General features: G+C 42.6%; 1 protein-coding gene across 1 annotated transcript; it reads right to left on the reverse strand.

Annotated features, from left to right (window-relative positions):
• Positions 1 to 1,814: 1,814 nt before the first annotated feature.
• On the reverse strand, positions 1,815 to 26,492 carry LOC146578118 (uncharacterized). The gene is made up of 18 exons (XM_085268627.1): positions 25,954 to 26,492; positions 24,182 to 25,814; positions 15,756 to 16,013; positions 15,071 to 15,505; positions 12,020 to 12,424; positions 11,163 to 11,603; positions 10,306 to 10,746; positions 8,909 to 9,361; positions 7,515 to 7,964; positions 6,697 to 7,098; positions 6,358 to 6,621; positions 5,995 to 6,249; positions 5,663 to 5,911; positions 5,274 to 5,531; positions 3,338 to 3,640; positions 2,975 to 3,244; positions 2,770 to 2,853; positions 1,815 to 2,645 (listed from the first exon to the last, which is right to left on the reverse strand). The coding sequence occupies exons 1-18, from the start codon at positions 26,342 to 26,344 to the stop codon at positions 2,579 to 2,581; spliced, it is 7,059 nt and encodes a 2,352-aa protein (XP_085124753.1). The 5' UTR covers positions 26,345 to 26,492; the 3' UTR covers positions 1,815 to 2,578.

Raw genomic sequence — 26,492 nt, forward strand, 5'->3', positions numbered from 1 at the left:
CATTCTGCCAATAAACCCCTCCAGCTCCTCCCCTCCAGGAGGCGCTACAGGAGCCTTCAGACTAAAACCAGCAGGTTTAGGAACAGCTTCTTCCCCACAGCTGTCACTCTACTGAACTCAGTCCCCTGCTGAACCTTTCCATCCACACTCACTGTCCATCCACACCCCCCTATCCCTCCCAGTGACAATGATCATGACTGTCATTCATTCTCAACATTCACCATGTGACATAGTATGGTCTCTGTTATAGTGCGTACACTGTTATCTATTATAGTCTGCTCAGAGAGCTACGCTTACACTGCGTTAGATGTATTCATAGCACTCTGTAGATCTGTTTACCTCACACCTCTACATCTGTATATATTTAGCAAATCTGTATATTTGTTCATAGTACATCTGTTTATCTGCCGATCTGTATAGCAGTATAGAACATCTGTATGCTATACAGATTATCTGTATATCTCTACATGTGTATACACAGTACATCTGTACATTTGTCTGCAGTTCATCTGTATATTTGGTCTCTCTGTACATAAACTGTTTATAACTATTCCACCTTTTACACTACCCTTATCTGTATATATCAGTATATTGTGGACTAGAATATGTTTGAGATGCCTCTGAGGATGTTTAGTAAGAAAAAACATTACATCATAAATATTAAGGTGCTCTACTGGAGTGAAGCAACTGGAAAGCTGCACAAGCAGAAATGAACGTTCACTTTTCAGCAACTATTATAGTGGAGCCTGAAGCCTGAACCTACAGCGAGTGCAGCTCTGCAGCCAGATCTGTGAGCTGAACTAAGTGGCAGCAACATAAGCATTTTTTTCCCACAATTTTAAGCTGTTTTTTAGGAATCATATCATGAGATTGGTGTGACTGAGGAGGTGCGAGAATGTATCTGGAAAAAGAAATAAAATTGCCTAATACAGGGGTGGGGAACTCCAGGTCTCAAGCTCCAGTCTCCTGCAGGATTTAGATGTGTCCTTGATCCATTACAGCTGATTTAAATTGCTAAAATACCTTCTAATGGTGGGTGTGCATCCTGACACTACCCCTCAACAGGTCTTGAAGTTCACTAGAGGCCTATAAATAAACTAATCATTTGATTCAGGTCTGTTCACCAGGGTGAGATCTAAAACCTGCAGGACATCGGCCCATGAGGCCTGGAGTTCCCCACCCCTAGCCTAATACATCTAGGACACAATTTAAAGCTTTACACACTTAATTACGATTACCCAGAATGGGAGGATGATGAGCAGAGGAGCAGCAGCAGAGAGGCATTTGAAGATCACAGTGGACTTCCTGAGGAGAATGAAGCAGGAGGAGCTGCCTGACCGACTCTAGAGCAGTAAGAGGATTTTTGTAAAAAGATTTAACCTTCTGTGTCATGGCACTTGGTCTTCGACCCAGTCTTTCTATCTTTCTGGACTTTACTGGGTTATTGAAATATCCTATGAGGCTAGTTTCATGGTTATGTTTACATCATGTATAACGTATGATTTGGTGTAACGGCTGAATCTTTTACAAATATTGAACAAGTTCTCACAATCACCTCTTTACAATGGACTATAATGTTTAAATGATTTGCCTGTGTGTAATAAACCATAACAGCACATTTCACATATCTGTAGTAAGAAAAATCTCTTTCTGAAAACACTGCACGTCTTTAATGTGCTGCTTGCTTGTGACTTCTTGATGTTGGTAAATACAATAAATGAAAAATACATGTACAACTGTTACGGATTCAAATATTGGGGATGGAGACAAGAGGAAAAACCACAATAACAACACTGGTCCGGCCGGGTTGAGTCAAACGATGATTTTAATGATCACACGCGTGGGAGATGGACACCGTACGCAGACAGCATCAGATCTCAAAATGGTGGAGCATTGATCAAACTCTTATAGCCTCTGGTTCTCCCACTTTATCATAAAAGCCTAAACATTCACATACTTTCTCTCACACAGCGCCTAAGCTACGACCTTGGCTGCCTGTTTATCTGCTCCTGCTGAGATGGGGCAGAAAACTCCAGCATGTTCTCTTCTAATCAGACAAATAAGGCGATGACTTTCTGCAAACAGTATTTCTTATAACATCATAAAACAATATCATTCATTCACAATAAATCAGCAGTCTAATGTAATGCAAATCAGTTTAATTAATGCAATAGTGATGACCACTAGATGGCTTCAGATCTCCATAAAATAAAAATCCGCAGAAACATGAGACGTGCTCGTTTCTACACAAATAAATAAAACAAAGCATTTTAATAACGACATGAAAAAGAAAATACTCTACAGCAGTTGTTAACACTTACTACGCTGACCTATTATTGCTCTTGTATATTACAGATTAGTATGAAGCAATTGCGAGAGTTTTTACTGAGACCATAAAACTACATCTCCCTGATGATGACGACCATGACGACGATGTTAAAGATGATGGCGAGCGCTTCACCAGATCTCAAACTGCGTGTGCTCCTTGAAGGCTGCTCTGATGATGATGATAACGACCATGATGATAATGATGACCAGGAGGATGATGATAATGGCGATGGTGATGATGGCGAGCGCTTCACCAGATCTCAAACTGCGTGTGCTCCTTGAAGGCTGCTCTGTGCACGATGTTGTTGCTGAAGAGTCTAGAAAGAGACCAAAGCAGAGAGAGCAGACGTCACTCACACAGAACAACATGAATCCACGTGAGCTCAGGCTGTGAATGATTCCTCTCAGAGTCTGAGAAGAAACTCCTTCATGTTGGCTCACCGCACACAGTGGATGGAGGGGTTGATGGAGAGCAGCTGCAGTAACACGTCGGTCGAAGCATCAGTGATCTGATTGTGACTCAGACTGTAACACAAACACAACATGTGGCTCTAACTGATCGCTGCACATTATATTACTGTAGTGTGTGTGAACAGGCTGATGGTTGTTGGTGCCTCCCACAGGAGGATCAGTGTGTGACACTCACTCTAGGACTTGGACTTTGTGCAGATGTGTGATGAGAGGGAGCAGCAGCTGGTCAGTGAGCTGACAGTGACTGAGGTCCAGCTCTGTCAGCCCTTCACACGAGTCCAGCATCTGGACCAAAGCCCCGCAGACCCTCTGATCCAGCGTGCTGTGACTGAGATCCAGCTCTCCACCCAGGGCTGTACACAGGGACACCGCCCGCCTCACTGCGTCCCTCTCACTGTTCACAGGAACCAGAGACAGCAGCTGGAGGAGGACAGTGTTACTGACTCTAAACAGGACAAACAGAGAAACTGTCAGGATGCATCAACACCAGCGTGAACAAGGTTCTCTCTGGTTCAGACTCTTCGGTGGTCTTTCCCACCTGAGGCGGACCCTGTGGAGGACAGGAAACAGCAGGTCCAGCACGCTGTCCTCCACCTCACAGTCTCGCAGGTCCAGCTGTGTGTCCCGGCTGCCCTGTGTCAGGATGGTGGAGACGGCCCTGCAGTCATCAGCAGTCAGACTCAGAGGCTCAGTCTGATCCTCCTCCGGTAGCTCCACACAGGAGGAGCAGGACAGATCCAAGCTGTGCTGCAGAGTCCTCAGCAGGCCTGACGCTGCCTCCTGCTGGACGTCACAGGCAGCACAGCAGTGGATGAACCTCAGCAGCTGGTTCCTGTCAACACTGGAAAGAAACGCATGGAGACAGAAAATCTCAAATGATAGATGCTGCAAACAAACTGCTGGCTCCAATAAAATGTGTTGATCTTTAAAACTAAAGGATTTTAAGAACAGCATCTATGAACTAGCAGCAGATACATTATTGTAATTAGATGTTGGATTTATGCACAGCACTCATGTTATTAAGACAAAGTCACACTGAGCCCAGTTTCCCTGCTTGGGCTGATTGTGCAGGTGGATGTTAACAGATAACAGCTTTAAATGAATAAGGACTCTGTTCATCTGGTAACTCGTTGTTCATAATTTACTGCATTTATCAGATTAAAAGCATCATTTGTCAGCAGTGATGAAGAGTAAATGTCTCCTTTGTGTCCAGGAAGCCACAGAAACACAGCATGTAGCAGATTATTTTAATGGGTCCAGTTCAAATGTGTCTGCAGACAAACTTGTGATTTGCAGCCTTCAGCTTGTTGTTCGAGCAGCTGATAAAAGTAGCCCAGGAGGTGTAATGACAACACTTGATAATAACTATAATTAATACAATTAAATTGTTAATTCGACCAATTTTAATTCACTAAGATTAAAATGACAATAACGCTGATGATACCATTTGGTAAAACTACAAATGAGACACACAAATCAGAAGCAACAAGTCAGAGGCTGCAGTTTGGGAAACACTGAAGATCACCAGAAATGTTTGGGCCTCATTTGTAAACTTCACCAAATGATTTCCAATAATATATTTTTAAACAATTATCTGCATAATTAATGAGAAATTGCAAAGCTGACATTTGTAAACTTTGTAAATAATTCATGAATATTGTGTGACATCTAAAAACAGGACGGCTAATGCTAAGCTGCAGTGTGTTCAGCGATAAGTCGGCCCTTAAAAAAAAAATGAAACTTTTGATTAGTCTGAATTTCTTTGTTGTTTAGTAAAGTTTGTGTTGGATTAAAATACAACAAACGGCTCTCACTGTTGCCATGACAGCGGGCTAATGCTAAAGAAAAGCGTGTGTGAGTCTCTGAGACTAAACAACAGTCGGGGGCGGGGCATCTGTGATGAAACCCTCGATGATAAGCAGTGAAATAAACATCTGGTCATCATTAAAGAACACATACCATAGTGATAACATGTTGTTTGTGTCATCAGAGTGTAATTATCGTCTCTTTCCAACTATGATATATAAGATATGAAGCTTCACCACATTGTTGTTCGTACATGTCGCCACTATGAGCGCCACTATCAGCGGCTCTGGGATTCTTTTCCAGGAAAACTGAACTCAAAGCCGTCTTCAAACCAGCTTACTGTCTGTAAACATCAACATGAACCAGTTACTGTTTGATCCTGTTTCCTGTTCCGTGTTTGCTACGGTGACCCTGGGTTGTTAGACAGGCGCCCACTAATAAAATGTGTTATTGTTGCTGTTGTTGTTATTATTACTGCTCTACCTTTAAATGATGTTCACTCTGCCTGCTGTTTGAAACTTTCCTTGTAGTTTCTTGTTCAACTGTTCACGTAATCTGTTCCACACTAACAGTAAAATGTTAGCTTGTTTTTGAAGCATTATGTTACAATAAAGTGTGTTGTTCAGCAATCACACAGCGCAGCACAGAAACGAGCTCTAATATCTGACCTGAGACGAGAAACGCTGTCCAGCATGAGCAGGATGGACTCTACTCCCCCTGCTGGTATGGAGGTCCACAGCAGGTTCAGTCTGACTCCGTCTCCGTGTCTGAGGATGAAGATCAGAGCAGCACAGTCCACTGAGTCCAGCTGTCTGCAGCTCAGGCTGATCACATGACCGAGTGACCTCAGCAAACTGGGAACAGCGTGACTGTCGTGAGCTCTGTAGAGCTCTCTGATGGAGCTCATCACAAAGCTGGGACTGGGCCTGAAAACAAAGAATTTATTTCCAACTTTGTTTAAAGGATCCATGAAGTGCTGATTAAAGATGAGACAGCATTTCAAATCCTCCTGATTAATCAGCAGAAACTGTGTAAAAGATCAAACCACATTCAGCACCTTTTAAACACAATCCTGTCCAGAAAGGGAAGCAGACGTGTGGTCTCCTCCTGTAAGAACAGGTTCTTCCTCAGGTCCACAGTGATGGTCTGAGCCGACGGCTGCTGCAGCAGATAGTGAAGCAGCTCCCAGCTCAGGCAGCAGGAGGTCAGGTCTCCACCAACCTTACTCAAGAAGGACAACGTCAAGTCCTTGTCCTGGGTTTCATGGAGGAGAGACAGGAGCTGCTGGAAGCTCTCTTCACTCAGTCTGCAGAGATCATCAATATAAAATAAGCTTTGAAGTAAAAATCGACATTTTATTTGTCCTGTGATGTTCAGAAAGACATTTACTTGACTGTCAGAGGACCATGATGGAGCAGCAGTGCAATGAGACCCTGAGCAGGGATGCAGGTCTCAGTCAGGTCTAACCGTCCGACTGTCCAGTATCTCAGCAGGGAAGCCAAACTACTGACGGCCCTCAACAATACTCTGTGTGATGGTCGGGCTTTCTTAGGCACAAGAGAAAGCTCTTCAACAGCCAGCCGACGGGCCGCTCTGCCTCTTCTTACCCACTGAGACAGCAGCAAGGACATGTCGATGGAAAGCCTGAAGAACGAAGAGACGAAAGAGCAGAAATGATGAACACCAAGAACTAAAGATTCACATAGAAATGATGTTAGAAGAGCAGGAGAGAGTCATGGTTTCACTTCCTGCCTCAGACTGTGTAGTTGTGTTGTGTGTCTGAAGAGCAGAGCGCCTCCTCTGGCAGACATCTTGCTGGGTGTGAGGATGAGATCCACTTTAGAGCCGCACAGTTTGAGAACTCTCCCCACAGACCAGCAGCTTTTCCTGTGTAACGCTCCTGTTAGCAGCAGCTGGAAGCCCAGCAGCTGCAGCAGAGACTCCAGCTGCTGGGCCTCCTCTCTGGATCTTACAGACATGGATGTGCACACACTCTGGAAGAACTCTGGACCACAGCTGGAACACAGTGAAGATGGGATCAGAGAACATGCTGGAAACATTCTGCAAATGAAACCATCATCACTTATTTACCTGAGCTGTGAGATAAAAGGCAGACACTGCAGCAAACTCCTCACTTCACTCTCTTCATGTGAGCAGCCTGTCAGCTCCACTTGTTTCTTCTCTGGTTGGAGTTTCAGCAGCTCCAGGAGGATGGAGGTCTTTCTCTCTGAGAGGTCTATGGACCAGACTGCAGGAGCTGACTGGAAAACTGGCTGTAATGATGGAAGGACACTCAGACCTGTTTCAGTCTCATAAGAGTACAGGTCCAGGAGGAAGTCACACCATTTCACTTTAAGAGGACTGTTTTTGTATGTGCACACTGATGCTAACAGCTCCAGGATCTTCTCTCCTGTCTGCTGCTCTCTCTCTGCTGCTGCACAGAACAGACTCACAAAGATCCTGACTGCTCCATGACGACTCCAAACATCAACACTGTAACAATAAGAAGGAAACATTCAGTGATGATTTGATGTGAGCTGCATAAAAACAGCCACACACTGCTGATGGACTCCATCTGGTCCATGGTTCCTGTACATAATGACGCTCCATGTTAAATATAACATAAACGAGGGAAACATATCATCTCAGTTGCAGCACATAACTAATTTATTAATCCTCATAAAAACAAGAAAACACAAATATTTTAGAAATTTGTCAAAATTCCACTTTTAGAAGCTTCTTTAAATCAAGAAGAGACGGTAAAAACTTTACTTTAAGATTAAATGAATAGAAAAGTTGTTTTCTGCTTTCTTTGTAAAGTAACTATATACTATGTGTATACTGCATGTGGTGAACGCATGTTCTCCATCAAAACTCTTCACTAAGCTTCTGAATACAATCTGACTTACCTGAGCTGTGAGATAAAAGGCAGACACTGCAGCAAACTCCTCACTTCACTCTCTTCATGTGAGCAGCCTCTCAGCTCCACTTGTTTCTTCTCTGGTTGGAGTTTCAGCAGCTCCAGGAGGATGGAGGTCTTTCTCTCTGAGAGGTCTATGGACCAGACTGCAGGAGCTGACTGGAAAACTGGCTGTAATGATGGAAGGACACTCAGACCTGTTTCAGTCTCACAGTCCTTCACATGGGAGTACAGATCCAACAGGAAGTCACTCTGATATTGCTTCAGATCATAATCATCTTCATCCATGTGTCTCTCATGAAGAGGGAATGTCTGATATGTGCACACTGATGCTAACAGCTCCAGGATCTTCTCTCCTGTCTGCTGCTCTCTCTCTGCTGCTGCACAGAACAGATTCCCAAAGAACCTGACTTCTTCATGACGATTCCAAACACGAAGACTGTAATAATAAGAAGGAAACATTCAGAGATGATTTGATGTGAGCTGCATAAAAACACACTGCTGATGGACTCCATGTTGTATATAATGAAAGTCCATTTTAAAGCCATCTTCCATCAGAGCAGCTGAACAGTGTTCTTAGACAGTTACTGACTCACAACACAAACACTCAGCCTGTGTGTGAAATCACTGCGTTCTGAACTGTAACTGTTATTTTGTTCGCTGTCTGACTTTAGAGAGTCAAACACTAAACATCAACAATACAGAAACACACAGAGGGGAACAACAACATCTACAACAGCAGCTTCACCTGCTGCTCACATCACACACCTCTCTGCTGTCTGACATCTTCATCTGCTCACTATAGAGCTGCTACCACCATCATCATCATCATGCTCAGTAAAACAAAGTCAGAGATAAAGTCCAGCTTCATGTAACTCATTCATTTACTGAGTTACGTCACTGAAGGACTCGTTGAGTTTGCTTTCATGCTGTTTCCATGGCGATGATGGATTCAGGTGTAAAGGATGTTTCTGGCATGTGTGCACTCCAACACTCTGCAGCAGGAGCTCAGTCACATGATCCTATCAAATATAAATCTAACCTTTCTGATCAGAACGTCTTTATTCTAGATGCTGATAAGCATTAAAAGTCGTCTGATATTTATAGAAAATATGAAACTTCATAGCAACAAACAGCTGAACACGTCAGTGAAACACAGGGATGGACTGAGAACGTTTCCCTCTGAAATATGACAGAGTCTGAATACATTTATAACATGATCCATGTAGATGAGGTCAAACATATGATGCTGATGACAAACAGGCAGCACAAGACAAAATCATCACTTTACAATTCATGGAGCTCCAAATATTTCCATCACTTATTTTCACAGCACATCTTCTCTTACAGATATTTGACTCATGTGAAGAGCATGTTATTTACCTGAGCTGTGAGATAAAAGGCAGACACTGCAGCAAACTCCTCACTTCACTCTCTTCATGTGAGCAGCCTCTCAGCTCCACTTGTTTCTTCTCTGGTTGGAGTTTCAGCAGCTCCAGGAGGATGGAGGTCTTTCTCTCTGAGAGGTCTATGGACCAGACTGCAGGAGCTGACTGGAAAACTGACTGTAATGATGGAAGGACACTCAGACCTGTTTTAGTCTCACAGTCCTTCACATGGGAGTACAGATCCAACAGGAAGTCACTCTGATATTGCTTCAGATAATCATCATCATCTTCATCCATGTGTCTCTCATGAAGAGGGAATGTCTGATATGTGCACACTGATGCTAACAGCTCCAGGATCTTCTCTCCTGTCTGCTGCTCTCTCTCTGCTGCTGCACAGAACAGACTCACAAAGATCCTCACTGCTTCATGACGATTCCAAACATCAACACTGTAACAATAAGAAGGAAACATTCAGTGATGATTTGATGTGAGCTGCATAAAAACACACTGCTGATGGACTCCATGTTGTATATAATGAAAGTCCATTTTAAAGCCATCTTCCATCAGAGCAGCTGAACAGTGTTCTTAGACAGTTACTGACTCACAACACAAACACTCAGCCTGTGTGTGAAATCACTGCGTTCTGAACTGTAACTGTTATTTTGTTCGCTGTCTGACTTTAGAGAGTCAAACACTAAACATCAACAATGCAGAAACACACAGAGGGGAACAACAACATCTACAACAGCAGCTTCACCTGCTGCTCACATCACACACCTCTCTGCTGTCTGACATCTTCATCTGCTCACTATAGAGCTGCTACCACCATCATCATCATCATGCTCAGTAAAACAAAGTCAGAGATAAAGTCCAGCTTCATGTAACTCATTCATTTACTGAGTTACGTCACTCAAGGACTCGTTGAGTTTGCTTTCATGCTGTTTCCATGGCGATGATGGATTCAGGTGTAAAGGATGTTTCTGGCATGTGTGCACTCCAACACTCTGCAGCAGGAGCTCAGTCACATGATCCTATCAAATATAAATCTAACCTTTCTGATGAGAACGTCTTTATTCTAGATGCTGATAAGCATTAAAAGTCGTCTGATATTTATAGAAAATATGAAACTTCATAGCAACAAACAGCTGAACACGTCAGTGAAACACAGGGATGGACTGAGAACGTTTCCCTCTGAAATATGACAGAGTCTGAATACATTTATAACATGATCCATGTAGATGAAGTCAAACATATGATGCTGATGACAAACAGGCAGCACAAGACAAAATCATCACTTTACAATTCATGGAGCTCCAAATATTTCCATCACTTATTTTCACAGCAAATCTTCTCTTACAGATATTTGACTCATGTGAAGAGCATGTTATTTACCTGAGCTGTGAGATAAAAGGCAGACACTGCAGCAAACTCCTCACTTCACTCTCTTCATGTGAGCAGCCTCTCAGCTCCACTTGTTTCTTCTCTGGTTGGAGTTTCAGCAGCTCCAGGAGGATGGAGGTCTTTCTCTCTGAGAGGTCTATGGACCAGACTGCAGGAGCTGACTGGAAAACTGACTGTAATGATGGAAGGACACTCAGACCTGTTTTAGTCTCACAGTCCTTCACATGGGAGTACAGATCCAACAGGAAGTCTCTCTGATATTGCTTCAGATAATCATAGAAGTATCTCTCATGAAGAGGGAATGTCTGATATGTGCACACTGATGCTAACAGCTCCAGGATCTTCTCTCCTGTCTGCTGCTCTCTCTCTGCTGCTGCACAGAACAGACTCACAAAGAACCTGATTTCACCATCTTGAGTCTCCAAATAAACACTGCAACAATAAGAAGGAAACATTTAGAGATGATTTGATGTGAACTGCATAAAAACAGCCACACACTGCTGATGGACTCCATCTGGTCCATGGTTCCTGTACATAATGACGCTCCATGTTAAATATAACATAAACGAGGGAAACATATCATCTCAGTTGCAGCACATAACTAATTTATTAATCCTCATAAAAACAAGAAAACACAAATATTTTAGAAATTTGTCAAAATTCCACTTTTAGAAGCTTCTTTAAATCAAGAAGAGACGGTAAAAACTTTACTTTAAGATTAAATGAATAGAAAAGTTGTTTTCTGCTTTCTTTGTAAAGTAACTATATACTATGTGTATACTGCATGTGGTGAACGCATGTTCTCCATCAAAACTCTTCACTAAGCTTCTGAATACAATCTGACTTACCTGAGCTGTGAGATAAAAGGCAGACACTGCAGCAAACTCCTCACTTCACTCTCTTCATGTGAGCAGCCTGTCAGCTCCACTTGTTTCTTCTCTGGTTGGAGTTTCAGCAGCTCCAGGAGGATGGAGGTCTTTCTCTCTGAGAGGTCTATGGACCAGACTGCAGGAGCTGACTGGAAAACTGGCTGTAATGATGGAAGGACACTCAGACCTGTTTTAGTCTCATAGTCCTTCACATGGGAGCACAGATCCAACAGGAAGTCACTCTGATAATCTTCATCCATGTGTCTCTCATGAAGAGGGAATGTCTGATATGTGCACACTGATGCTAACAGCTCCAGGATCTTCTCTCCTGTCTGCTGCTCTCTCTCTGCTGCTGCACAGAACAGACTCACAAAGATCCTGACTGCTTCATCAGGATCTGAACACCCATCATATGCAACACTGGAACAATAAGAAGGAAACATTCAGTGATGATTTGATGTGAGCTGCATAAAAACAGCCACACACTGCTGATGGACTCCATCTGGTCCATGTTTCCTGTACATAATGACGCTCCATGTTAAATATAACATAAACGAGGGAAACATATCATCTCAGTTGCAGCACATAACTAATTTATTAATCCTCATGAAAACAAGAAAACACAAATATTTTAGAAATTTGTCAAAATTCCACTTTTAGAAGCTTCTTTAAATCAAGAAGAGACGGTCAAAACTTTACTTTAAGATTAAATGAATAGAAAAGTTGTTTTCTGCTTTCTTTGTAAAGTAACTATATACTATGTGTATACTGCATGTGGTGAACGCATGTTCTCCATCAAAACTCTTCACTAAGCTTCTGAATACAATCTGACTTACCTGAGCTGTGAGATAAAAGGCAGACACTGCAGCAAACTCCTCACTTCACTCTCTTCATGTGAGCAGCCTGTCAGCTCCACTTGTTTCTTCTCTGGTTGGAGTTTCAGCAGCTCCAGGAGGATGGAGGTCTTTCTCTCTGAGAGGTCTATGGACCAGACTGCAGGAGCTGACTGGAAAACTGGCTGTAATGATGGAAGGACACTCAGACCTGTTTCAGTCTCATAAGAGTACAGGTCCAGGAGGAAGTCACACCATTTCTCTTTAAGAGGGCTGTGTTTGTATGTGCACACTGATGCTAACAGCTCCAGGATCTTCTCTCCTGTCTGCTGCTCTCTCTCTGCTGCTGCACAGAACAGACTCACAAAGATCCTCGTTCGGTCTTCATCTGATGTCTCAGCATCAACTCTGCAACAATAAGAAGGAAACATTCAGTGATGATTTGATGTGAGCTGCATTGAAACAACCACACACTGCTGACACACTTTGCAATGTTTGTGAGTTTAATCTGGATCTTTGCTGATTTTCTGTCTTCAGTAAAATGAAACTTTGATAAAAATCAGAGTCTGTTTATTTCTTTGGAAGTCAGCAAACTCATAAATTGAGCAGAGGATCAAATAATTATGTCACTGCTGTAAAAAGGTAGAACACTGTGAGAACAGCTGTAATACAGTGTTGTATTATTCATGTACGTCGGAGTATTTGGAGAGTTTAGATTTTATATTTGCTATGGTCACTGAATCCTGGTGTTTCTTGGTTTAATGCAGTAACGTCTGTTTTCTACAATGTTTATATGACAGGAAATGCTGTTTGCGTTGGATTCTCTATGATGAAGGAGATGGCGAGCCACCTCTGAACCTCATCACCTCCTTAGCCTGAGCAGCTGCTCTGAGCTTTCACTGTGCCAGACGAGGAGGCCACGCCCCCTTTTCCAGCCTTCACCTGAGTTCACCTGTGTGAAAGCACAGCACCAAACAGCTTAGCTGCTGTGTTTCACTCAGGAGCACTTTGGAAGTGAACCTGACTGGACGTCTTTACTAAAACTGACTGACTACAAACCAGAGGAGCCAACGACAGAACTTCCAAACTCTTCAACATCCCAGAGACACTTTGCTGCATCATCAGGTGACTCCTTGTGATGAGGGAGCAGCTAAAGTAGCCTTGATCGCTTCAATATCAACACTGTGTTCGTGCTGTTTACACTCGTCTGTGACGCTGTGTGAAATATTCACTAGTGTTTTGTGATCATTCACATTTGATTTGATAGAAGAAGTTTCAGGACATTGAAGTTACAGCTCTGAGTGGCTCCAGCTGCTCAGTGAGTCTCTTCCTCTCTTAAAGCCTCAAACTCACACTCTGGCCCTGCTCATTTAATATCCTGCAAACCTTCAGTGAGTTATGTTTGCACTGTGTGATCAATATTTGTATGTTCTGTATCACTTTGTGCGTTTTCCTTTTCCTGTCATGAAGACAGCTCAGACCTGCTGGCATCTCCAGGTCCTGCTGAGCTTTCAGGTTATGTGATAAATGCTTTGGAAGTCATGGATGGGCCTCACTTTAGACCAGCTCACACAACATACTTCACTAACAACCAGTAACTGTCTGAATTAACTCAGGAATATCTGTAACACATGTACAACTTTATAAAGTGTTCGTCCATCACTGGAAAAGTATCAGACTGCTGTCATTGAACATGTTATATTTGAGCCTCTTCAGCAAAACTTCATCATGTGTATCCATGATTATGAACGACATACTGAGGAGGAGCAATGCTTCATAAATGATGAAACAAGTATTAACTAACACTAATGCTGAAGAGTGTGCAGCTGTTATAAAGTGTTAGCAGCAAAACACTAAACATCAACAATACAGAAACACACAGAGGGGAACAACAACATCTACAACAGCAGCTTCACCTGCTGCTCACATCACACACGTGGAAATCACATATTTACTAACATTTTACAGTTAATTCATTTAGATTAAGATTTGTTTACACTGAAAATTAGACTCAATTAATATTTTCTGGTTCAGAAAAGTCTTAAACACAAAGATTCACATGTTAGTGGCCACGTTGAGCCTCCTGTCAGTGTTTAGTTTCACCAGACTAGCTCTCTGTACCTGGCTATATCACCATGGTAACAGATGCTGAACACAGCCTGGTGTAGATCAGGTTATGTTCAGTGTCAGATTAAAATCAGCTGTAAGTGACACATTTTCTCTGAGTCTTTTATGTCCAGTCTGCTCTGAGCTGGAGCTCATGATAACATGAACGTCACAAACTCCTTCACCAGATTGTGTGTCAGAGCTGAATGCAGCGAGTAACCTTTCATGTTTAAGTGGATCGAGGTCAAAGTGTCACAGCTTTAATGTGCAGCTGTCAGCTTACAAATAAACTGCAGCACAGAGCGCTCACACACATTCATTCATTCATTCATTGACATGTTAATGATTGCTACCAGCATCGCTTAGTCTCCTTTGATGCAGCAACAGTGTTGCCTGTGTTGCTATAGTTACATATTGTTTATAGCTCTGTGTCACCTGTTAATGTAACAATATTTCTTATTAATGGAGGTGAAATCAGTGGGTCTACTTTGTGTGGAAGAAGACAGAAATAACGTATGAATGGTCGTTGTGTGGATGTGGAGAAGAGAGGCCCCAAATGCAGGCTGAAGCTGAACATCCTGGATGACTCAAACTGTTTCCCTCTGCAGTGACAGCTGCTTGATGCTGTTTTGTTTTAAAGCCCATCAGAAACACATAAATACCTTAACAGTACAACTTTTATTAATATTTGTAATGAAGCTTTTTTCCCAGGAGGTCTTAGTGATGCTGTAAATGTCACTAAGTGCAGTTTTATTCTCACAGACAAACTGTCACATGTTAAAAAACTGTTGAAGGTAAACGTTACAAATTTGTGGACTCATTTCTATAAACTGGCTTCAATCAAGCAGCAACTAAATTGTCAAATAGAGCTAAAATATTTTCATGAATTATTTTCAGCACTCATTTATTGACAGACAGACTTTATTGTGTGAAGAACGTGTCGTTTACCTGAGCTGTGAGATAAAAGGCAGACACTGCAGCAAACTCCTCACTTCACTCTCTTCATGTGAGCAGCCTCTCAGCTCCACTTGTTTCTTCTCTGGTTGGAGTTTCAGCACCTCCAGGAGGATGGAGGTCTTTCTCTCTGAGAGGTCTATGGACCAGACTGCAGGAGCTGACTGGAAAACTGGCTGTAATGATGGAAGGACACTCAGACCTGTTTTAGTCTCACAGTCCTTCACATGGGAGCACAGATCCAGCAGGAAGTCACTCTGATATTTGTCATTGTAATGAGAATGAAGAGGGAATTTCTGATAAGAGCAGACTGATGATAGCATGTTGAGGATCTTCTCTCCTGTCCTCTGTTCTCTCTCTGCTGCTACAATGAAGAGATTCACCAACAACTCAGTTTGATCTGAGAGATTTCCTGATGACTGACAGAAACTGGAAGAAAGAAAAGGAAACATGATGTGATGATTTGATCTGAGCACAACAAACAGAAACAAGCAGCACTGATACCGTCCTAGATTTGTCTCAGATAAATATCTCCAGCATTAAAAGTACATTAAAGACATAAGGTCAGTACTACAGTTGGTTCAATTATTTCTATAAAGTAACTCGACTGGATTTTAAACCACAATTGAAGATCACATGAAAACATTGAGTGTTTAATAAGTAAAACCAAAGAGCATACCTGAGTGAGTGGATGTGGGGTAAATGGTGTAAGAGGAACGAGCTCGCACTTTGACAGACTCTGTGATCACAGTGAAGGCAGACTTTCACCTTCCTCTTCCTCTTCTGCAGGACTCTCACAGCTCGGTCATACAGTTGTGTTTCACTGTTGACTGGGAGGTGCAGCTGATTCTCAGTGAAGTCAAGTAAACTCACGTAATCCACGTCCCCATCAGTCAGAAGAGAAATGGTCCACAGCTGGCGTGACAAGGAGTCACTCCTACAGTTGGAAGGTTGGTAGAGAAATTCATTAGTTCACATTTAATCAGCTGCTGAGAACAAAGTCTATTTGTGTAGATTCATGCTGAAACTGAAGAACCATGTTTGCCTTTTTTCATGCAAAACTCCTAATTTGTGCAAAGCTGCCAGAGGCTTAAGAGGATTGACTCTGCATACGATATAAACCAGAGACGGGTGAGCTGATGTGAGTTTGCAGCCTTCAAGGTTTAGAAAGTAAATCTTAAACAAGTGTAAAATGTACATTCAAAATACGAACAGATATAGTCAGCAGAGTCACCGCAGTTTGAACAGGATGTAAGAATCATTCTGTCTACAGAAATAACACCATATAAGACACATGTGGAGCTTCAAATGTTAGAGATCCTGCAGCTGGCTTTTGGGGCTGTGCAGGGCTCTCTCTTCTGGAAGATGATTGAATAAAAAGAAATATAAAATGTTTTGACCACTATGAGTCAGATTTTCTCTGTTCTATCATGGGGACAAAAGAATCTGGGTTTAATACTAATTTACCTCTTGTAGCAGTTTTTATCTCTGGTTATAAGGACAACTTTACCCTCCTAGGATGTGGCGCCCACATATGGGGACATCACATTTTGGTTGCCTAGTAGGGCTGTCACGATTAGTTAACTAGTCACGATTACGTCGACTATCAAAATCGTCGACGACTGATTTAATAGTCGACACGTCGTTTGAAGGTTTGTAAGATCGCAAAAGACACAGGAATAAGTAGTAGGATTTAAGACTGTAATAACGGACTGAAACAGAAGATGGCAGCACTGCATGTACAAGGAGGCCAGCTGCCGTTAAACCCCGAAGAAGACAAGCTCTGTCCCAGAATCCATAGCGCAGCCCAGCTCAGTTTCCAATAATGGTGTGCGATACTGCATATTTTGGTATCGATCCGATATCAAGTAAATTCGGGCCAGTATCGCCGATACCGATACGATATTTTTCAATAAATAAGGTGGATGCCTCTTTGAATTGCTAAAGCGCAATTAATTTTCATGACCTTAAGTGTTTTTTGTGATGTTTCCTTTGGTATTATTAATTAGTTAAAACCCAGGACATAATTAGGAGAAATAATTTATTTTTATTAAACAAAAAATGTTTTATTATTGTGGCGGCTCGTGGTCTGCGATGCCGCTGCAGGTGAGATGGACTCACCTTCACTGCATCTACAATGATGCCTCGCCAGCTTAAAACCTGTGCACTGCTTGTGCTGTTGTTGTTTTTGGTGTTGATGTGTACAGCTGGCAGCAGGAGGGCTGCAGCCGTTGAATGTAGGCTACTGTTATAGCAACCGTGTGATCACTGTAAGGGTGGACAGCGCGCGGCTCGGCGTGAGCCAGAGGCTGGCGCGCCAGCGGGACCTGCCAAGCTAATTAATATGTAAACAACTTAACAAACCCCAAAGTGTCTATGTCACGTGACGTGTCAGTGCAACACCGAAACATAAAATGGGGAAGAGGGAGCGAAGTGCTCTCGGCTGACACAGGAGCGCTGAGTCCAGCGACCTGGTTGTTTCGTTTTTGCCGAAAGCACAGCATTGCAAACAAGCAGAGTTCAAAGTAAAGAATCGATCTCACCAGGCTAGTATCGATCTGATACCGATGCCAACTTGGTATTGATATTATCGATATTTGGATTGATCCGCCCACCACTAGTTTCCAACAATGGTGGCAGCTAGTTAGTTTTAATATTACTCTTATTACTCTTTCTGGGTCACAAAATAAACGTTTAACATATTTTCAGGCGAGAATGTAGCTGTGTAAACCTCAAATATCTGCTCAGTTTATCAAGACACCACATATTTTCAAAAGCGCTCCGACGTTTTCGGAGACGTCTGTTACCCACTAGCTCGATAGCTAGCCGGGGGCAAGGCTCACTAGAGCCATGAGAACACCGGACTCCCGGCAAATAGTTTTCAAACCCACCGCCGTCTTTCGCTGCTCAGGTTAAACATATATAAGTCACTTAGATAACTTAAAATGTTATTGTTTGGCTTTCTTTAGTATTTTATTTGTTCCTGAGTAAATCGGTTTGGCTGAGATTAAAGTTATAGTTTTTACACAGCTGAATAAAAGTCAAGCAGACAGCTGATTATCAGAAGTGTGAGATGCTCGAGAATATACTCCGGTGTCCCGTTATATTTTAGATAGCAAGGAGTTTATTAAACTTCACCGAAACAATCTGCAAATTTCATTAAAATTTAAACATCATCTTGTGTTTATTTTTAGTTAGCACATACCTTAAACACTTAAAGCTGTAAGTAGGGCTGTTTGATATAACGATATATATCGGATGACGATATAAAAACATTTATCGTTTCATTTTACGCTATCGTTTGCTTCGTGGTGTCGCAAAATAAACTGTTTACGGCAATATTTTCTCATGGTTTTGATGGTCACTGTAATGGCTATATTAATTTCTTAAAGTTCTCTCTTTCTCTTATATATAATATAACCACACTAAGGACGGACAAGCGCCTGTTTTTATGCGTTGTGGTTAGCAACAACGACGGCAACACCATCGCGTGTCCGCTTGTTTATGTTCCACATAAACCTTTGACAATAAAGCTCAAGATCCTGTTGAGACTTTTCAAAATAAACTGAATCACGTGAAAGAGCAGATTATTTAAGGATGAGAAGTAAAAAAGAGCCGCCAGGTGCTAAAAAATAAACCTTAGACTCAAATGTTAAACAGGCTTTTCCCCGCAGCACGCCGTGTAATAAATACTCACAAAGAAAATGGCGGCTGTTACAACCTATGTCTAAAAATGTATAGTTTCATGCATCTGTTAAAACACTTGACTCCAGCTACACGACGCCCAGCTGGAAACACTTCCCGCAAGTCGAGCTGCCCGAGATTCACAGCATTTACAGAGATTGTTACATTTTTGTGATTTATATCGTTATCGGATGATAGAATTCTTATATCGGGATATGAGATTTTGGTCATATTGCACAGCCCTAGTTAAAGCTGTAAGCTAATGATATATAAGAGCAGATGCTGCTGGTGCAATAAGCTGTACGTTTTATGTCCAATGGATGCGCGATCTGATTAGTCGACTAATGGCAAAAATAATCGGTGATTAGTCGACTATCAAAATAATCGTTTGTGGCAGCCCTACTGCCTAGACAACAATACTAAGTTTTGCTCTTTCAAATGAACCACGTGGCTCAAAGGGGCACAATTGTTGTTTCTCATTTTGTTTTTGTACTCAAGAAAAATGCTGCTGTGTTCAGACACCAAATAAAGAGTTTTGTACATCATTACTCAATTGTGACTGTATAGTGTTCTACTACTACATTTTTTTTTCTTTTTTTCCCATTTTCTTTTCTCTTTTTTTTTTTCTCTCTCATCACTGTTGGTAATATTCTGCTTGTGTCCACTTTTCCACTTGACAGCTACAGTTTTTAGGTTTAATTATTTTTCTGAACAATAACAAGTTTTATATCCTGTGTAATAACCTTTCATGTCCCTTTTTTGCCAGTTGATATCTCAGATGTATCTTAAAGTGACGCATTAAAGAGACCTTTATTACACACTGTTACCAGACATTAAGTCTTTATCCTATAACTGTGGAGTTATCTTTCATTTTTAATGTCACTAAACTTTTTACACTTGGGTCTTCTACTCTGGGTCCCTGTGAGGCTTTTAACCCTAAGTATTTTATTAATACATGTTCTAATTTGCAAATTTGTGATTAAACATTGTGCAGTGCCTACATTGCTCATACAATGATATATACCCAGTTTTTCATTCTTATTATCACCGTGGCTATTATAAGTAAACTTTTTCCATCCTGGCTTTTTTAGGTAGTGACAGGATGGTGAAATGATACGCAGCACATGGCTCTAGGCAGAATCACCACCCAGGCTACAGCAGTGAGGACACAGCCTCTGTACATATGTCAGGCAGGTGATCTATGGGCGTGCCGTAAAGTAGAAGTGCAGAAAACAAAAGATCCATATTTTTATTCTTGGAATCTGTTAGAACAGCTTCATATAATTCACAGATTAAAATTATCTTATCGATTTTAAACTGTGCTTTGGTGCAGAACCCTCAGTTCATCCACCGTCTGAAACAAATCAGTTTTAGTTCATATTCCTTTAAGACGACTTTCTTCTGATTGACCGCAGCTCACAAACAAAAGGTTTGAATATCGGGTGGGTGGGGCTTCCGTGTTCACACCATGAGCTGTGTGCCTGAGATGCTCTCAATGATGTCATACAAAACAGAGAGCAGAAGAAAACTGAGAATGAGGTTTTACAGAGTTAGTTCTACAGTAAATACACTGACCTCATTATTTTATTTTATTTTTTTTTATTTATTTATTTTTTGTGTCCCGTTTGGATCTTTAGCCATCAGAATTGTTGTCTTAAGGCCAAGAAAGATGCCAAGCGGATTTATTTTACCAAGTGGATCATCATGGCCTTGCCATATTGGTCCATTTGATTGACCTTTATTATAATTATGAATTTATTTTATTTTCAGTTGCTACAAACGGGACAGACATGACTGGGGGATAGGACAGGGGGAAAGAATGAAAGAAAGAGAGGGAGAGAAAGAAAACCAAAGGGGAGAAGAGACGGTGAGAAGGGGGGGAAGAAAGAAAAAAAAAAACAAAAAACAAAAAAAAACCACACAAACAAAACACGGTTCCCCCCCTTTGGCAGTTCCCCCCCTTTGGTGGTCCTCCTCGGGTCCTTGTACTCGGGGGCCTCTGGATATCTGGGGCCTGGATCTCCTCCATACCTGCTTCATACCCTGGTGGACGGGGCTGTGGCCCCCCCACACTCCCTAGCAGATCGTTACATGGAGAAACCTTTGGAATGCAAGCATGCTGATCCACACAGGTGTGCACACAGGTGTACACACGGGTGTTCACAGACGCGGACTACAGCTTTCTTGGCTGCTGCCTCAAAGCACATTGTGCGCTGTCTATCTTGCGTGCTGCACAATATCGTTTATTATTTAGTATCTACTGATATCTACTGCTAGCTAGTTTATTGTGATGGTGCTGTTTTTTTATTATGTTGCTCTTTGTTGTTTGCTTTCTCTTCTGTTTTTTTTCTCCATACAGGTGATCCAGGTGTTTTGTTTGAGGGTGAGGCATTTTGACTTAGTGGATTTTAACTGAACACAAGGTAACAAAGGCAGTATGTTTCTCATTGGAGAATAAAAGCTGTACATGTCTGCCTGATAACTCAGGAGTAACAGCTACAAATGAACACAGCATTAATCTGGAAGATAGGTCTGTTACTCTAACCTTACTTTTGGGTTGTCTTTAGCACTGCTCATGGCCTCTGATCGTGAAATTAACTTCACAATAATTATGAGACCATGGGTCAGTGTGATGCAGTGGTGCTAGTGTTAGATTATAATATTATTTTATGCCATGTTATACCCCTAATTAAAGATTGTGAATTATTATGTAGTTTTAGTTTGCATTATTCCCCTGAATTAGAAGAAGCTGTCAACTATTGCATTAGTTAAACTGATTTGGATTAAAGTAGACTGCTGATTTATTGTGGATGAATGATATTGTTTTATGATGCATTATACTGCTGAGTTATAAGAAATACTGTTCGCAGAAAGTCATCGCCTTGTTTGTCTGATTAGAAGAGAGAGTATACTGGAGTTTTCTGCCCCATCTCAGCAGGAGCAGATAAACAGGGAGCCAAGGTTGTAGCTTAGGCGCCGTGTGAGAGAAAAGCATGTGAATGTTTAGGCTTTTTATGATAAGGTGGGGGCACCAGAGGCTATAAGAGTTTGAGCAATGCTCCACCATTTTGAGATCTGAGGCTGTCTGCATACAGTGTCCATCTCCCACGCGTGTGATCATTAAAATCATCGTTTGACTCGACCCGACCGGACCAGTGTTGTTATTGTGGTTTTTTCTCTTGTGTCCATCCCCAATTTGAACTCGTAACACTAGTTTACAAGTTAAATGTGCTTCAGCTGAGACTGAAAACGTCTTAAATAAGTAATAAAATCTCTCATTCAAATGACAAACGTCCAGGTAAAAGTTAGTTAGCTTTCTGGGATCCCCTCACCTGGATTATTATGTATGCATCAAGACTAAAGAATAATGTTACCAAATACCTAAAGACTACGTACAAACTTTCTGCTGTCTACAACTCACTGGAAACATGATGAAACAAAGCTTCACACCTCCAACGACCCCAACAATAGAGGCACTTTGGACACTCATTCCCCCACCTCTCCCCCCTCCATAGAGCCATCACCACCTTCAAACTGTTCACCTGCAACACCCGCCCCCTCACCCCACACAAAAGAGGATTTCACACCACCTCCTCCGACCACAACTCTTCATATTCATGAAGCAGATGTGAGGAAGCAGTTTAGGAGTCTGAATGCTCAGAAAGCTCCCGGCCCAGACGGTGTGTCTCCTGCCACCCTCAGACACTGTGCAAACGAGCTGGCCCCAGTGTTTTCTGGCATCTTCAACTCCTCACTGCAGGCATGTCATGTGCCTGCCTGCTTCAAGTCCTCTACCATAATCCCTGTCCCCAAGAAACCTAGGATCACTGGACTAAATGACTACAGACCCGTGGCTCTGACATCTGTGGTCATGAAGTCATTTGAGCGCCTAGTTCTCTCCCATCTCAAGACCCTCACGGCCCCCCTCCTGGACCCCCTGCAGTTTGCATATAGAGCCAACAGGTCTGTAGACGACGCCATCAACATGGCCCTACACTTCATCCTGCAGCATCTGGACTCCCCAGGAACCTACGCCAGGATCCTGTTTGTGGACTTCAGCTCTGCCTTCAATACCATCCTTCCAGACCATCTCCGAGGCAAGCTTTCCCAGATGAATGTGCCTGATCCCATCTGCCGGTGGATCACTGACTTCCTGACGGACAGGAAGCAGCATGTGAGGCTGGGAAAGAATGTCTCGGACTCCCGGACCATCAGCACCGGCTCCCCTCAGGGCTGTGTTCTTTCTCCTCTGCTCTTCTCCCTGTACACCAACTGCTGCACCTCCACCCACCAGTCTGTCAAGCTAATCAAGTTTGCAGATGACACCACCGTCATTGGGCTCATCTCGGACGGGGACGAGTCTGCCTACAGGAGGGAGGTTGAACGTCTGGTGTCCTGGTGCAGCCACAACAACCTGGTGCTGAATGCCCAGAAGACAGTGGAGATTATTGTGGACTTCAGGAAGCACACAGCCCCACTCCCCCCCATCATCCTGACTGACACCCCCATCACCTCTGTGGACTCATTCCGCTTCCTGGGTACCACCATCACCCAGGACCTGAAGTGGGAGCCCACCATCACCTCCGTCATCAAGAAAGCCCAGCAGAGGATGTACTTCCTGAGGCAGCTGAAGAAATTCAACCTGCCAACACGGACGATGATGCAATTCTACACTGCAATCATCGAGTCCATCCTCACCTCCTCCATCACCGTGTGGTACGCTGGAGCCACTATCAGGGACAAACAGAGACTGCAGCGTGTTGTGCGCTCTGCTGAGAAGGTGATTGGCTGCAGACTCCCATCTCTGCAGGACCTGTACACCTCCAGGACACTGCGGCGTGCAGCTCGGATCTCAGCTGACCCTTCTCACCCTGGACACAGTCTGTTTGACCTGCTCCCCTCAGGCAGGAGGCTCCGGTCCATTCGCACCAGAACCTCTCGCCATAAGAACAGTTTCTTCCCCTCTGCTGTTGGACACATGAACAATAACCACATGACTGTCCCCGCCACTAACACATGACCCTACGCTGTGTCACAGCATCATTTCATGTTTGGCACTGATCACCACCTGCACTCATGTATATATCTTTCTACGTAGCACTCATAATTCTTATTCTCATGTATATATCTCATGTATATCTCATGCACATATCTTTCTTTCTACATAGCACTTTAATTCTTATTGTCTGCACTGAAGCACCGCAGCAATTTCCTAATGTTGTAAACCTCAACATCTGGCAATAAACCCATTCTGATTCTGATTCTGATTCTGAAACAAATCCTTCTCACTACTATGTTTCCATTTTTCACTTTAAGAAAAACACATACTGCTCTAAATCACTGAATGCAAAATGAAAATTTAAAACATTAAAAACAGATGTACAGAACCCTTTAACTTCAGATCTAAATGTTCTCACTTACCTTTGAAGTTTGCTGAGGCATCCCAGCAAAGGCCTCATTCCCTGTTTTGATGCTGTTGTATCCTCCAGGTTCAGCTCTATTTTCCTCTCCTTACTCTGGCTGATAACATAGGCCAGAACACAACACTGCTGAGGATCAAGAGTCTCTCCACTCACATCAATACAGTAGTCCAGTTTATCCAGGAGGCAGAGGCAGGCATCAGGTGACTGAGACTCATAGAGGCATTGACATAAGAACATTAAGTCCACTTCACAGTCTTCACTGTCACTACAACCTACAAAGGTGGTCACCAAGTGTTTGAAGAACCAGCCAGACGTGTCTCTGAGCTGCTGAGGAGGAAGGAGACCTTCTAACAAATCAGTGTTCTTCTCATTCAACAGTCCACACAGGAAAGGGACCAAGTGTTTCATGTGTTTGCTGCCCTGAACCAGACACTGCTGTAGAACACATCTGGTCTTCTCTGGATCCTTTAAGACCCACAGAGCTGCAAAAAACTCCTGAACCGTGTAGTGGAGAAAGGCACACAAGGGTTTCCTTACAGTTGGGCTGATTTGAATTACATTCCTGCTCAAAATGACCAAATTAGCACAGCTGTCTAGCTTGGGCAGTGATGTTAGGCTCACATTTTTCCCTTCTGTTGCACAAAAAGCTGCCTGAGATAAAGACAGTATTGCATCCCATTTAGTGCTTTCATTTTCAGGTGTCTTGGAAACATTTCTCTGATTGCAGAAATGGAGGATATTGAGGTATATTTCAGTAACTGTGCAGGGATGTGGAGAGAAATCTGAGCCCTCAAAGCTAAAGCAGGCGACCACCATCAGGGCGTACATGGGGACGTGGCAAAGAGAGAATAACTCCAGGTTACACAAGACTTTGTTGAGGTGGTTCTCACTCAGATTCTTGGATAGGTACTCTCTGATGCCCTGCTCACTGAAGCCTTTCACTTCCACTCTGAGACAGTCCCAATCCAACAGGAAGTCTGCTGACTCCACCTCTGGTCTGCAGGTGATGATGATCTTTGCTTCAGGTAGAAGGGTCTTCTGTATGAGCTCCAGCACTGCAGACTGAGTTGATGTAGAGGGAACATTTGGTACTCCATCAAAAATGATGGTAACACTGTCAGCATTATTCTTTATGTCCTCTAAGACCTCATCGTTGCCTTCATCTGGTTCACAGAACACACTGAAGAGAAGATCCTCCAGTTTATGGACCTCTGTGATGTTGGGTGCTTCTCTCATATCAAAGTAGAACATGTAATCTAGATCCTTGTTATCTTTCTCTGACCACAGTTTCAACATCTGATGGACCACAGCTGTTTTCCCAGTTCCAGGTTTTCCTACCAAAAGGATTTTTCCTTCATATATTTTCAGCAGTTCACTGGGAGAGGTTCCATGTTTGTCCTCAGGTATGTAGGCCTTGAGTTTTTTAGTGCGAACCTTCCTGCTTTTCTTGATCTTTGACTTTTTTATTTTGGATGCTGAAGCCTGTCCTGGTGTGTCTAACACAAGTGAAGTGTAGGACAAAGACGTCTCCTTGTTGAACAGGACTGCTTTACTTTGGATCCATGATCTTTCTGAAATCTTCTGAGCTTTAAATTTCAACTTTTGCTGGTATCTGTGACACGGTTTAGGGCCTGAAAGAAAAGAGGTGTAGGAGAAATTAATTAAAAATTTATTTAGGGATTTAACTCATGTGTCACTGAACAACACTGCATTATAAAAGAGTGTGATCACGAGAAATCTTGCCACAGACTTCAGTTTGTTTAAAAATACCTTGTAAGTATGTTACATCCATGTTGGTGTCATCCTTGAAGGAAAAGCAGCTGATCCAATAGTTCAGGTTAAATTTGTCTTGTGAAGAGGAATCAGATGCTGTAATTTCCAGAAAAGATGGCGGCCTTTCTGTTCTTCTCTTTCTTGTTATGTCAATAATCCTGAGAAACTCATAGCAGGCTGCTTCCCCTTTTTTTATGACACGGTCCACAATTTCTCTGGTTTTGTCAAAGTCGTCACCCGCTGTCTTTATTTTACTGACTTCTTCCTCTGAGAAAACTTCTTTCTGGTAGAGATGCTCTACAATCCCATTGAGCCCCTTTAATGTTCCCACCAGTTTGGGCTTGGCCCTCCTGACGTACTCCACAGCGGACTGAGATGTACAAGCCATGTTTCCTTTATTTCATGTACAAGCCATGTTTCCTTTATTTCCTGGGTTTCTGTTGAAAAAAATGTGGATTTAAACAAAATGTAATTCATTTCAAAGATTCAGACTAATATATAATTTTGATGTTGCTCCTGTTCCTAGCATTGCTAGG

Source organism: Mchenga conophoros, linkage group LG3 (genome assembly GCF_057382185.1).
Source record: "Mchenga conophoros isolate Kocher_MC1m ecotype Shallow Benthic linkage group LG3, M_conophoros_male_GT1.1, whole genome shotgun sequence".
Classification (NCBI taxonomy): domain Eukaryota; kingdom Metazoa; phylum Chordata; class Actinopteri; order Cichliformes; family Cichlidae; genus Mchenga; species Mchenga conophoros.

Excerpts from the sequence above, each read along its gene's own strand:
- LOC146578118 (XM_085268627.1), bottom strand. The coding sequence starts at position 26,344 with ATGGCTTGTACATCTCAGTCCGCTGTGGAGTACGTCAGGAGGGCCAAG. Across the intron at positions 11,604-12,019 it reads CCTTTTATCTCACAGCTCAG|TGTTGCATATGATGGGTGTT; the intron begins GTAAGTCAGATT and ends TTATTGTTCCAG. Across the intron at positions 3,245-3,337 it reads CTCCACAGGGTCCGCCTCAG|AGTCAGTAACACTGTCCTCC; the intron begins GTGGGAAAGACC and ends TGTCCTGTTTAG.